The sequence below is a fragment of the Periplaneta americana genome, chromosome 13 (assembly GCF_040183065.1).
Source record: "Periplaneta americana isolate PAMFEO1 chromosome 13, P.americana_PAMFEO1_priV1, whole genome shotgun sequence".
Classification (NCBI taxonomy): domain Eukaryota; kingdom Metazoa; phylum Arthropoda; class Insecta; order Blattodea; family Blattidae; genus Periplaneta; species Periplaneta americana.
Genome location: NC_091129.1, coordinates 127,346,734 through 127,360,345, shown reverse-complemented (window position 1 = coordinate 127,360,345; position 13,612 = coordinate 127,346,734). Strand labels below are relative to the sequence as shown.

Here is a 13,612-nt window from a genome sequence, read left to right as displayed (position 1 = left end):
ATTTAATCAAATACTAGCAATATGGTCATGTCCAGTAGAGAGGGCATCTGGTCAATATATCCAAAGTTTAGGCAACACTTTAAAAAAATTACAATTAAATTATATGTGTGAAATGAAAGTGATTTTGAAAATTGCATAAATTTGGAGGCCACAGTTATGAAACTGTGTAAAAACGTATATAAATGCAGTAATAAATAAATAAATAAAAAAAAAATGAAATGTTATGTGCAGTACATGTATTCTTCAATGTACGTACACAAAATTATATGCTAACAGATTTACCCAGTCTCTGGATTGCTCACAGCTAGCAAGTCTTATAATTTACATAATAATAATAAAAAAAGATCTAAACTCACAGCACCTATCAATTGTGGTAATTATTCACATGTTTATTAACTACATGAATTACCATGCAATTAATACCCTGATTCTTAAAGCTACCTAAGATTACCCCTTCACTACTAAAAATCATTTTTATTAATATTATTACTGTTTGTATTATATCTCTTTTGGCATGATAAAAGTTCTGTTTTAACGTAGATTATTATTCTACCTGAAATGCACTTCGTATTTTGCAACAATTTATTATGAAATCACTATAAAATACAAAATACTAAATATCTGGCAAGTTTTACTATGTTAAAAACGTATCACAAGTGATTTTTCTTGAACACGGTTGTTCAATATTACAACTGCAAACTTTTATAATGTCAACAATGATACAAACAAATTGTAATGCATTTACATGAAAGACCATATACAAAATAATAGACAGTATCTACAATTGCTATTCCCGGAACTAAAATATAAGCAAAGGAAAAGACAAAACTCTGCGTGTCTTTAGAAACAGATTTTATCTTAAACCATGTCTGATGTGATAAGTACTTATAAGAGTAAGAATTTCAATATTCGTAATTTTTCATATGGCTTTAGTATTTTCCTACAAGAATGTGAAGTATAAATAAAATTGTTAACTGAATAAGATATCAATATAACATAGCCAGCTCTTCAGCATATGGTTATATTATAGAAGCTTGTAAGTGCAGATGGAAAATTTTGAAGGTCTGCACAGAAAGGAATTAACTTCGTCACAGTGGTGCGAGTGGCTGTTAATATTTCATCCTTAATTTAGTAAATTAGAGTAAATGTAGTCACCATGTTATAATGGAATGAAAGATAATTTCCACATTAACATACAAACAAAATCTGAAAGTTAATCAGATATGCAGTGCCCTGTCTAAATCCACAAGACTTCACTCGGGAACAATTATGATTATTCCACACCAAGAAATTTGAAATAAATAGTGATAACTATACCAGCAAGAACTTTTATCATGCACAAAAAGTATACTATGTTTATTTAAAAAGGAACTTAACCTTAAAAAAATAAAAGTAGGTGCATTTAAAATTAATAACAAATTGTCAGCTCTCTATACTAAAATATCCGTAATAAGTTTCTAATACTTATAAATAAACATTACAGTAAACTAGAATTATCCCAAATTCATTTTTTACACGTAACAAAAAATACATATACATAAATATTACTTTATAAATAAACACTAATTCTGCTAAGTTTTATGATAAATTCGTACATATACAAACTTACATACATGCACACGTACACACACAAACACAGAATTATGAGATAAGGAAAGTATCATATTTCACCTGCAGTATTTGTATAAAGAACACACTCAAAACACAACACTGTGAACATGATCACTCAGAAGTAATCATGTTAGCAACCGGATTCCAGTCTTAGAAGAAAATATGAAAGACACTGTCAACAAAACCAGCAAATTCCACTGCACTCTGAATTTATATGGACAGCAAAATACAAAAATTTCATGCATATTTCAATATTTCTTGTAATATCTAGTATCTAGTTATAATTAAAGAGAGAGAACACTGTCCCCCTCCCCCCTCTTCTTACACACGCACATACACACATCCATACATACCCTCTCACACACGCACACCTACTTAAACCCACACAAATTCTGACACAGAGTATATGAAAGATGGAGAGAAAAATGCAGGCTGAAATATGCATTGTCACTTCACTCACAACCCACATCACTGTGGCCCATATAAAGCATCAGTATTTCGTTCCCTTTTAGTTCAACTGTGATAGCTTTTCAGACTATATCAAACGATTCCCTGACATATATTTCTTTTATACAGAAATCCTGATGCTTGAAATCATACAAAATATATTTATATTACAGGAGATTTTTGTGTTTCACAAGTCTTAAGCATCTATGTTCCAGGCAAAAAGCTTGAAAGAATTTTGCTATCCCCCAACGCCATTTTGCATAGCAGGGATCTATCTCACAAAACAAATAATACACATTACATTCCTCATCATACAATGAACACCTCTACAGCCTGGAATTGATATGCTTATGTTTGTTTTTTGCTATTTTTAATCATTTCTGTTGCTTATATCAAATCCCCCTCCCCATAGTAAGAGTTGAAAAACACAAAACTAAAAGAAAGCCCGACTAGTAACTGGTATTTGCACAATGCTAATAATATGATGGAATGATGTTCTAAGAGTATGCTATACCGAGTGAGTCTCAGAACTTCACGAACACAATGATGAATATATTAAAAGTACGAAACTTGGGTCTCACAACACAAGAAAAGGAGAGCCTTGTATGTGTAACCACCTAGAATGTTCAGTTACATTTTGAGCAACAAAATTTGTGAAAATCACTTTAAACATCTCGTTATTTGCAAGGTAGTATACAGCATACTCTCCGCAAGAATCAGGCTTCATTCTCAGTTATGTTTTTTCCAACCACTTTACTTTGTTTGGAGGGTTAAAACAATACTCAACATCACACAAGCAAATTCTGTCAGGAGATGGTTTCGCTTCCAATTCACATCAGTTGCAGCTGATGTGAATGCCTTCACTATAGAAGTGCATCTAACTGAGTTGATGTACGAACTCTGTCTTCTCTGGTGGGATTCTCCTCTCTCTAAAAGGCACTTCTCCATTTCCATTACATTTTGCCTACACGATGACAACATTGGGAAGGGGGTCTAGGAATCAGAAGTCTGCTGCTGCAGTTCTCTTCTTCTAAGAAACACGATGCAGGGGTCAAGAAACAGATAGAGAACGCAAGAAAACCAAAGTTTCCCGAAAGACACTGATCCAATTTAGGATACAAGGGTCCTTACTTTCGCATAGAACAACAAACATATGTTGCCTCATGTCGATATCACCCTTGTAACCATTGTGATATCGAAGAGAGTGCAAAAGTCAACAAGATTTTTTTTCTCAAAGTCAACTAGGAGGCTTACTGTGCTAAGAATTTGTTTCATATAACATCTACATTACTTTCTTCTGCATATGTTTAAAGTGAAAACCTTAAAATTACGGACCTAAATATTTGTGTCTTAAACCTAAACTTAAAATACAGTATTTTATTCCTTAGACGATGTAAAACTAACTCCTTATACTGAAGCTTGCTGGGTACATGAAGGTTCATCAATGCAATAAACACCGAAACATCTCTTCATGCTAAGGTTAAGCAGAACCTATGCAAAATATATTTTCATTCTGTTTTTTCTCCTTCTTGCAAAAACCATAGCCCAATACATTTCACATCTTCTTTATCTTTTAACTTTGAAAAACAATGAAAAGTAATACCCCGTAACGCTGTTTCTTCTGGTTTGGTTTACAGTATTAAGCATTCTATTATGATCCCCTTTGTAACAGTTTAAACTCTATGATTGTGCATTTTATGATTTCTTGTTAACACTATTTACGTGTATTTGGGGACTATTTAAATCCTCCCCCTCCCTTCCCGAACCTCCCTCCCTCCCACCCTGATGACTCGACTGTTGCGGCCCGCACGAAGGCTCACCCCGCCCCACCCAGCCCCGCCGTTGTTACTGCTGACAACAGTATATCCCCATGATTACTGTTGCAGTTGATGATGTTCCTCTTGTAAAGTGGTTTCACCCACCCACCCCGGTCCCTGTTGTACCCCCGACCACAGAAGAGGGTGCATCTTGTCCCCAAACTACCTGCGAAAAAGTCAAACAATGTATATCAGAATCTTTATACAAAAAAAGTTAATCAAATTCAATATAAATATCGTAAAAAATGCGCAATATCTACTATTGTTATTATTAAAACTAAACAGTTCTGGCTCAATGTACAGTGTAATGACAGAAAAAGATACAATTTTACAAAGTAATAATGATTCCTCAGAACACGACTTCCGGGTACTCCATGTGCTGAAGCTTTCCAATATTTCAGAACTACATACAGAGTAATATAGCAACATCTGCAAGGTCTTTAATCTGGTGGTCCATTATGCCTAGACACTCCAAGTAACTGTGTTAGGCATAATACACAACAGAGTATGTGACCCTTCAGGAACACATTTGAAATACTCTATAGTCTTCTCAACATAATCACCACGAAAGTCTACAGAGTTAATGTCAATAAGTTACAATTCTTTCAGCCTAAATTGATTCATACACACTGGAAAGAAAAAACTTTGTATGAGATATATTGACGAACCAGTGCAAGAGGGAAACTCAAAATTTAAAGCTTTGAGATAATTGCATTTTAAAGTTTCATGCTGCTGTGAAAAATTCAAGGATTACTGAAATGATTCAAAATTCTGCTAATGATGTTTCATACAGTATACTATAAGTTAATTGGATTTTTCACAGCAATATGAATGCAGTTATCTCAAAACCTTAAATTTTGAATTGTTTCCCCTTTTTAACTTGCCCACAGAACTGATATTTTTATCCATACCAAAAAAAGGTTCTGTCAATGAGGAACAGTTGTAAATCATGAGAAGTGTTGTATTTTGACACTGACATCAAATCTTTGCAACATATTGGTATTCCCATCAGAAAGTACAAAGCGGATACTGTACAAACATAATTTTACCTGCATCAGTAGTTCAGACACCATACATGCCTGCCAACCGCTCCTTGAGCTGGGGAGGAAATTGATCAGAAAACCTCTTCCAATTTTCCTCACCTACTTGGTTCTTGAAACCATGAAGAATCTGGAAAAGAAATATATATATAATGTATATTATACAGTTTGTATTTCTCAGTAGGAGAAAAAATATGTACAAAATCATTATCAACAAATAAAATTCTTACAAAAGTGAAAACCTGCATCTATTTGAAACAACTATTAGTACTGTAGTATATTAATTGCTGTACTAATAAAAATATAAAATCTATGTGCTCTTGGAGACCCATGATTCATGAAAGATGTTTTGCATTCCCTAACAGAGTAAAAGATCATATCAAATATTTTAATTCACTGGAAGAATCCGAAAGGTATAAAGTCAAGCTACAATGGCGCACAAAAAATTTACTTTGTAAATGTATTTAATAGGTCACTAATAAGTTTTAAACAGTGATTAATAAGATTATAATCTTACTATACAAAAAAAGAAAATTAACATGACTTCATAACACCAACAATTACCAACAATAAAGCTCATTGTTATCACACTCTGCATAAGCAAAATTTTGTTCAAATTTAGATTGTGATGTTATTGTTGGTAATTGTTGGTGATATGAAGCCATAATCATTTTCGTTTTCGTTTTTGGTCTATGTTATGTTTATAATCGTATAATTAAATTAATCACCACTTAAAACGTATTGGTGACATATTGAATACAAAGTAAAATTCAAGTGTCCCAAATTTTTTGTCCACCAGTGTATTATGCTATTTGTATTAACTTTTCAATTTAAATTGTCTTTATGCTATATTGCATGTAATCATCTAATAATGACCAATAAAATAGTTTTAACCCTGTGCATTATGCAAGTCTCATAACACCTCCAGAACTAACATTTTTCATCGTGGTTGTGTATAATACTCCAAACTTTCACCATATAAAGTCACTATCTTTCACAACTCAATCATTATGAAAACCTGAAATCATCCTTCACAACTCAATAGTCGTGAAAATCTGAAATTTATCTTTAACATGTACAGTGAAACCTGTTCAAGACGGAAATGACATGGTCCATATTTATTTTCCATTGTGAACAGGTTTCCGTGTTATTCAGGTGTGAAGTTAAAATGAAATATTTTATCATTTGTATAAATGAAAAACAAAATGGCATGCCGCAAATTGTAGGAATTACAAAATATTCCGTTTAACACTACTGACATTAAATCAGCTTCATGTCACTTATTTAATTGGTGAATGATCTTGATGAAAATCTCATTTCCTGTATAAATTGTGTCGTAACTCACTCATTAAGCACTATAAAGTTTATTAATTACACTAAATTTAATATCTAACACTATAATACTGTACTGGATATCACAGCACATTATTTAATTGGACTAGGAGCCTACAAGCCTTGAATTCTGGATTATCTAATTTCTTTGCCAGTTCAAAGGTTTGCTTTGCAGAATAGGTCCAGAAATTGGCATGATCTCTGAAAGGGCAAGAAGAATCCACTCCTACAACAGTTCATTTATTTCTATGTAATCAGTTGTTTTCTGTTTCCTTTTTATATCACCATTATTGACCGCAAGCCACTCACTCATGATATGGTCTTTATTTCTGAAAGTATTCAGTTACACCCGAGTTTTCCATTCCTAAATTTAAACATTATTTTCCATACGTTTCGTTTCTCATTTTCCTCGATAACCATTACATCATCAGTTAATGCTAGTGGAACATTTTTACGCAACTTTTTTTTTTATCACGAAATCACTAATACACTTGCGTTCTACCCAGCTACGACAGTATAAAGGAGTGAATCATTGAACATCTTTGAAGGGACCAGTCTGCCTAGTCAATAGGGTAATAAAATTTATGACCACCAGGCCAACACACCCTCATATCCTCGAAAATTTTGCAAAGAAAACTTGTTTTTATCTTAGTGGCCTACGTATTTCGTACATTCCTCGAAAGCACATACTGTTTCAAAATATAGTTTACATTAAAGTAGTGTGTCCAAAATATTATTTCCGTTTTGAACAGTAGCAGACAGTTTCCGTTTCCGCGTTGGACAGTTTCCGTTTTATTCAGAAAAAATTACACATAATACACATGAATTTCGCCGGGACCAATAGATTGTTCCGAAATAGACAGGATTCCGGATTATTCAGGTTCTGATTTGAACAGGTTTCACTGTATAATAAATGAAAGGTAAAACACACACCTGTGACAGTTTGACTTACAGGATATATTACATTGGTATAGGCCTATGTCTTAAAGGCAACACTATCATACAACTGGAAATTAAATTGTGTGAAAGTTTATTCAGTCTGTATGTGGACAGATATAATAATAGCGAAATATATTTTAAATATACAGTAGAACTTGGTTATAACGACATCCAAGGGACCTTAAAAATTATATTGTTACAAACGAGCGTCGTAGTAACCGAGATTCACATTATCAATCTAGTGAGGTGGAAAATGAAAAATAACAAACTTAATTAGACTTATTTTAGATTTATGTATTGACTTTTAAGCCTACAATGAACATAATAAAATACATGTAGGCCTACAATTATAAATACAGTATTCTGTATTAAAACAGTTTGTTCAGTACTCACCAAACTATTTTACTTAGAAGTGAAGTAATCAGTCATTTCACTCTGTTGTCTTCTACTTGCCCAATACCCACTTTCTAGGGCTAAATTAATTTCTATGTTCATAATTTCAGTTGCAATTTCACTGCTCCCTTCCCTAGCTTCATAGAACATGTTCATAATTTTAATGGCTTCTAAAGCATCACTCACTTCTTTTAGTGGCCATACTGCGTTAAAATGCGTGCACTTAGTGAAAAGTTCTTGTTGAAACTGATCTAATACCGCATGAATTCGGGCAGGTTACAATGGGGTGGGGAATCTGTCTGCATTCGAGAGGTCTATGACAGAAGGAGACTAAAGAATTTGTCAGGATCAGATTTCAACAAAATATTTCTTAAGATTCTTTGTTTCTTAGAAAATCTTATTCCAAACTGAGGTTGAAAATGACGTTATATGCGAGGTAGACGCATATGCGTTTGTTGTATTAAGCAAGGTAGGAAAGCATATGTCTTATGGGGAATTAGTTGGGACCACAGAATATTTGATGTTATAGGCGAGGTGTCGCACAAAACGAGGTCGCTATAACCAAGTTCTACTGTATTAAGATTTACGACACATCAAACTTCAGTCATTACAAAGTACCTTGTTAAACATTTCCTTCAAGTCCTCCTTCGGATTCATCCAAGATGCAACAGCATCACAGAAGAATATGAAATCTTGCACGACACCAGCTGGATTCACTGTAATCATCTGACACATGCCGCGGAATGCACTGTCTTTCTCTTCATTGTCACGAATGTTGCGCAATGAGGTGCACCTACAACACAAAGCATTGGTAACAAAGTGTCTTCTTCGCTCTTCCACTTCAATTTGTCAGATAGAAATAATAATTCTACTTGAAACAAAATTATTTTATGTATCTGAAGACAGTTTAGAACAATTAAAACAATTTTGTTCTTTTTACTAACTTTCTAGTATGTAGAATGATTATTTCATTATCTGTTGCCAACAGTTTTAACTACGGTATCCCTTGTTTTTCAAAACAAACTTATCACAAAATGTTTAACTTTATATATGTATATATAAAAACAGTAAGTTTTACTCATGACTGAAAACGATAATTTAGTGACTCGACTTCTGAATGTGATACTTTAAAATACTTTAAATTTAATGTGAGCCAGAAGCTAGCAAATAGTCAATAAGTCATAATATAAAGGTGTTAACAAAGAAACTACTAAAACTACATTCACTACTATGTTTCTACATCACCAAAGCCAAAACATGTAAACAGTATTAGCAAAACAGAACTTGACAGAGGTAAAGCAAAGAAGAGGTTTTAATTGCTTTAATAGTTCTTTTAAAACTGGGGAAAATGCAGGGACCTTCTTTTACTTTAAAAATAAACTACATAATCTTTATAAAATTCTATAACAAAGGCTTTTACTGAGTTACAAAAACAAAAGGAAAGCTTGAAAAACGTAATATATATGGTAGTAGTAACAGTAGTAGTATTAATATATTAGGAAATTTTGAAATAAAATTAGGGAATCTGTATGTGCACAAAATATAGGAAAAATCTCATGTATTAAAATACGAACTCAGAAAAATGGTTGGTGGTAAACATATGTACTACAACTTTGTAGTACACTCACAAAAACTTGCCAAACATCAATAAATTTTATAGATAACTCAGGAAAAGTCTTTCAAAGAAAGGTCCTTTGAAATCAATGAAAAGAGGTTATCTCATATCAGTATACATCTTCCCATTCAAAATGACAAACATCACAAATGAGTTCCCTTTTCTGCAAATTGATCAGCTGTTGAAATTAACGCAACATACAGCAAAGTGAACCACACAGGTTCAAAGAATAGGAGGAAGGAAAGAATGTAACGTTTAAAATAATGATAAAATCGGAAGTTAAAATCATACACTACTGCAACAGGTAACTACTTATGTCAGTTCTAGTCTTTCAATATAAAATTATAAAAAATAAATCCGGACACATTAACTTTTAAGAGAAGTGTTACACTCAAATTTATCTGACTTTCGTTGATCTTTTGTTGCACCTGCTTAACATCTACTTGCATTTATATCGATAACAAGATCCATTTTCCTCAGTAACTGAATTCCTCTCTTACTTGGAAATCATACCAACAGGAAATTAAATAATGGAGCAGATAATTTATTATGTCTAATAAGACATAAGAATAATTATTGATTTCACGAATAATAAATAATTACGACCGAATTCTAAAGTCTCAGCTCCCAAGTTCCCTATGCTTATCATAAAACAATGAGCACTACTTGTATGAGTCTTTCATTGAACATTTACCAGCTTTTAAATATGGTGAGAGGTTTGTAAAATACGTATACATCTTATTTCGATAGAATGGGAATAATAGCAATTACAAATTTCATCATAAATCTTTATAATAGTATAGTAGTGTTATATGGTAAATAAACAGTGAAAAAGAATTTTACACCGAAATGTACTATGAAAAAAAAAAAAATAAATAAAAAATAAAAAAAAAAAAATCGTGTCTTGACTTATGCAATGCATATTCAAAACAGCCATTGAGAAATATGCAATAAGACAAGGATAACTGCTGGCCCCAGTAAAGAGAGATATCCTGGTAATATCACAAACATTTGCCAAATTAGTCATGACTATTTTTTTGGTAATAGCAGTCGATGCTAAATTTTCAACAACTGCTTTTAGTACATTTAACCATCTAGATACCTAAAATACCACATTTAAATAAAACAAACTAGCGAAATAACGCGAAATTTGGATCATTGTGCGAAATGTCAATAACCACGAAGTATACCCTCTCTATCGCAAAACCTACGAAATATGCACCAAAATTTGATTCAATATTGTTAAAAAAAACATGTTTGTGACTTTTATTTCCGTTTATTTTGTCAATCACTTGGTAGCGTCAATATTTCGGTATTTTTTCTATGGATAATGTGTACGCTCACTATCGAAAAAGGATCCGGTTTCTGTAGTCGACTGCACAAAGATTGAAGAATATTTATGTAACATAGAACATTCTTCAATCTTTGCTGCAGTATGTTATGCACTGAAGGCTATACTTTGATGCAAAGAGTTGGAGGACCACAGTGAACATGGTGTGAATTGTTTGCAGGCACAGTGGTTCCCTACATCAAATGTGTATGGTAAGAGGGGCTTTTCTGTATACATGAAAATACTCACTGTCACACAAATCTTCGTAGGGACAATGTAGAAACCATTCTCAGTTAATATTTTAGTGATGCTGATATGTGACATATGTAAGAAAAAAATAAAGAACTAACAAAATATTTTATATTAAACGTAACATAATACATTTAATTTAAAACTTATCCATCGAAATAGTGCCAAGTTTAACACCGAAATCACCCATTTTATTTCACCAGAAAATACAACTTCCTGGTCATGAAGTACATGGTGATAAAAATTCTGAAATTTAACGAACATGTTAAAAAAAAAAAATCCACACATTTTTGAAAATAAGAGGTTTCTCAAGTTTTTGCTCAGGTTTCATATATTTTTCCTGATATGTCAGAACAATATACCTGATATATTGCGATATGATGCGAAGATGAATTCATGATTCAGCCCATCAATAAAACTTAATCCTTTAAACTAGACAAATTTAATTTTCACAATAACGACAATATGGGTTCACTACTAGAGTAAAATATCACAAAGAAATATTAAATTGGCCTAGTCTACTTTTGTAAATTTTCTTGTCAAGTTGATTTCTCTTTTAAATTTAGATTTACTGATTACTGAACAAAACTAATATTACCCCATCTTGAAACTACTACATGATGCAGCGAAGTAACATTCAACAGCAGACACTTTGAAGAAAAAGGACACATCTGGTTGATTAGTCTCTTTCAATTGGGAAAGATTGTATATGTAAAAATAACTAAGTATAAAATGTAAAGTACATTAATGGTAATTATAATAATGATAATAATAATAATATAAAGTAAAGGGGTTACACACCACTGGCGAACAAACTGCTGTAACAGAGGGGCGACGTCATGAGGGCACACATAACCTAGCCGGCCAATAGTTATGGCTAGAGCGAGCGGGCAAGAAAGAAACCAATCAAAAAACAGAACACATAAAAAATAACAACTCAGAAACATAAACTCTTTGTATTGTATGATCAATGTTACAGGCAAAAACATACTGCAATACTTCGTTTTTCTTTCTTTTTTTTATCTGATTATCCTAGATAAGTTGGGGGTTAAAACATGTCAATAAAAACTGCATTAAAAAACTATATTATGTTGCCTTTACTGCACAATCAGACTAGTCCATCAAATAATTCTGCCACTTATAAAAATTAAAAGTTCACACACAAACACACTTGCAATTGGGTTGCTGTTGAAGCTTGGCAGGACTCACCTCAATACACATGCACAATAAATACTGATATGGTCATCAGGTAGACCAACATAGAAATGGGAAGATAACAGTAAAACGATCAAGAAAAATCAGTTGTAATGGTACAGACTTCTAATATACACAACGATATTTAAAGTTAGTGATATGAATCTACAGTAGAATTAATGGCGAAAGTGAGTCGGGCATGCTGAAGAGTGTATGATATTCAATATGTATAATTTACATATGCAATTATCTGCAATTATGCTGGATAATTTCTATGTGCCTTTCTCATATATTTACAAGGAAAACAGGTCTCATTTTCATACGGTCATAATAATTTATGGTGTTCACTGTGTTCATAAACACAAATAATGAAACTATTATTTTTTCTTGAATATATCTTTTATGTACAGTGACAACTGCAGCTTTTATTCGTTGAAAACTAAGGAAAATAAGCCAGTTTAAATCCTAAAAATATTAATTAAGAGTGTAAGTACTCAATAGTATATTACACAAATACATAGCAAAATTTTCATTAAATTAAGATCCCTAAATTATCTGTAATTTTATCCGAGAACATACCTGTACAAAACTTAAAATATATCTGTTCATTTCTTAATGCTTGCATAGTTGTGTTCAGAGAAAGTAATAATCTTGTAGCCAGAAAACTTCTCAGAAATGTAATAAATGTTTTGCAGAAGCATTTAAATCAGAATGTTAATATAAAATCTAGACGAAAAAAAAAAAAAAAAAAATTAACTATAAATATTATATACAGTAGAAACCCGATTATCTGTTATCCAATTAACCGATCAGCAGATTATCCGACTGTTTTTCTCTCGCTTCTTTGTTGCATAGAGAAATTAAGTACGGTACTGTACATTATGTTTGTACTATTTTTTTTCTAGAGAGGGTTATTACAAACTTGGCAGTTACACAGTATGCAGTAGGAATGCTGGAGCTACTGACAAGAGAAACAATTACTTGTCAGAGGGGGTGTCACTCCAACTTGTAAAATAGTCACTGACTGCTTTCAAAGAAATTATTCCAAGAACCTCCACATAATTGCAAACCTGTGCACCATTCAGTCATTGTTCTACTGCTAGAGTGGTCATACTGCATTTTTTCTATGCAAAATTCTTCCATGGGTGTCAAAAGAAAACGTGATATATATATAGGCGCAAATAATTGAGCAGTTTGAGACAGGAGAAACTGTGGCTTAGGCCATTTTCGTATCAGAATATGACTGTTGTTAAAACTGTGTGCAATTTAATAAAAAGAACAGGAATAACCTGTGAAAGTATATAAATCTACAACACGAAAACCTCAACTATTCCTATCTTTCCACAAACAGCCATCATAAGGAATTTCTTTGCCCTTAAAAACCCATCGTTGGCAATTGGACATGAAGTACTGAACTTCTGTTCTACTACAAAGCATGTTAACACAAGACCACGGAAGAAATTACGAAGCCATATGTATTATGCACTTAATTTATGAAAATACTTTATGGTATGGATTGGGGCGGCTGGGTAGCTCAGTTGGTAGAGCAGCTGGCTACGGACTGAAAGGTCCGGGGTTCGATCCCAGGTGGTGACAGGATTTTTTCTCGTTGCCAAACTTTCAGAACGGCCCCGAGGTTCACTTA

General features: G+C 32.7%; 1 protein-coding gene across 1 annotated transcript in view; it reads right to left on the bottom strand.

The window, feature by feature from the left end:
* Window positions 1-3,908: 3,908 nt before the first annotated feature.
* Window positions 3,909-13,612, bottom strand: part of Tnpo (transportin 1) — a 68,635-nt gene continuing 58,931 nt past the window's right edge. The window contains exons 17-20 of the mRNA XM_069844186.1: window positions 11,575-11,650; window positions 8,198-8,372; window positions 4,925-5,045; window positions 3,909-4,041 (exon numbers count right to left, since the gene is read on the bottom strand). Coding sequence (XP_069700287.1) covers window positions 4,938-5,045; window positions 8,198-8,372; window positions 11,575-11,650 — 359 coding nt within the window. The 3' untranslated portion in view covers window positions 3,909-4,041; window positions 4,925-4,937. The remainder of the gene's footprint in view (window positions 4,042-4,924; window positions 5,046-8,197; window positions 8,373-11,574; window positions 11,651-13,612) is intronic.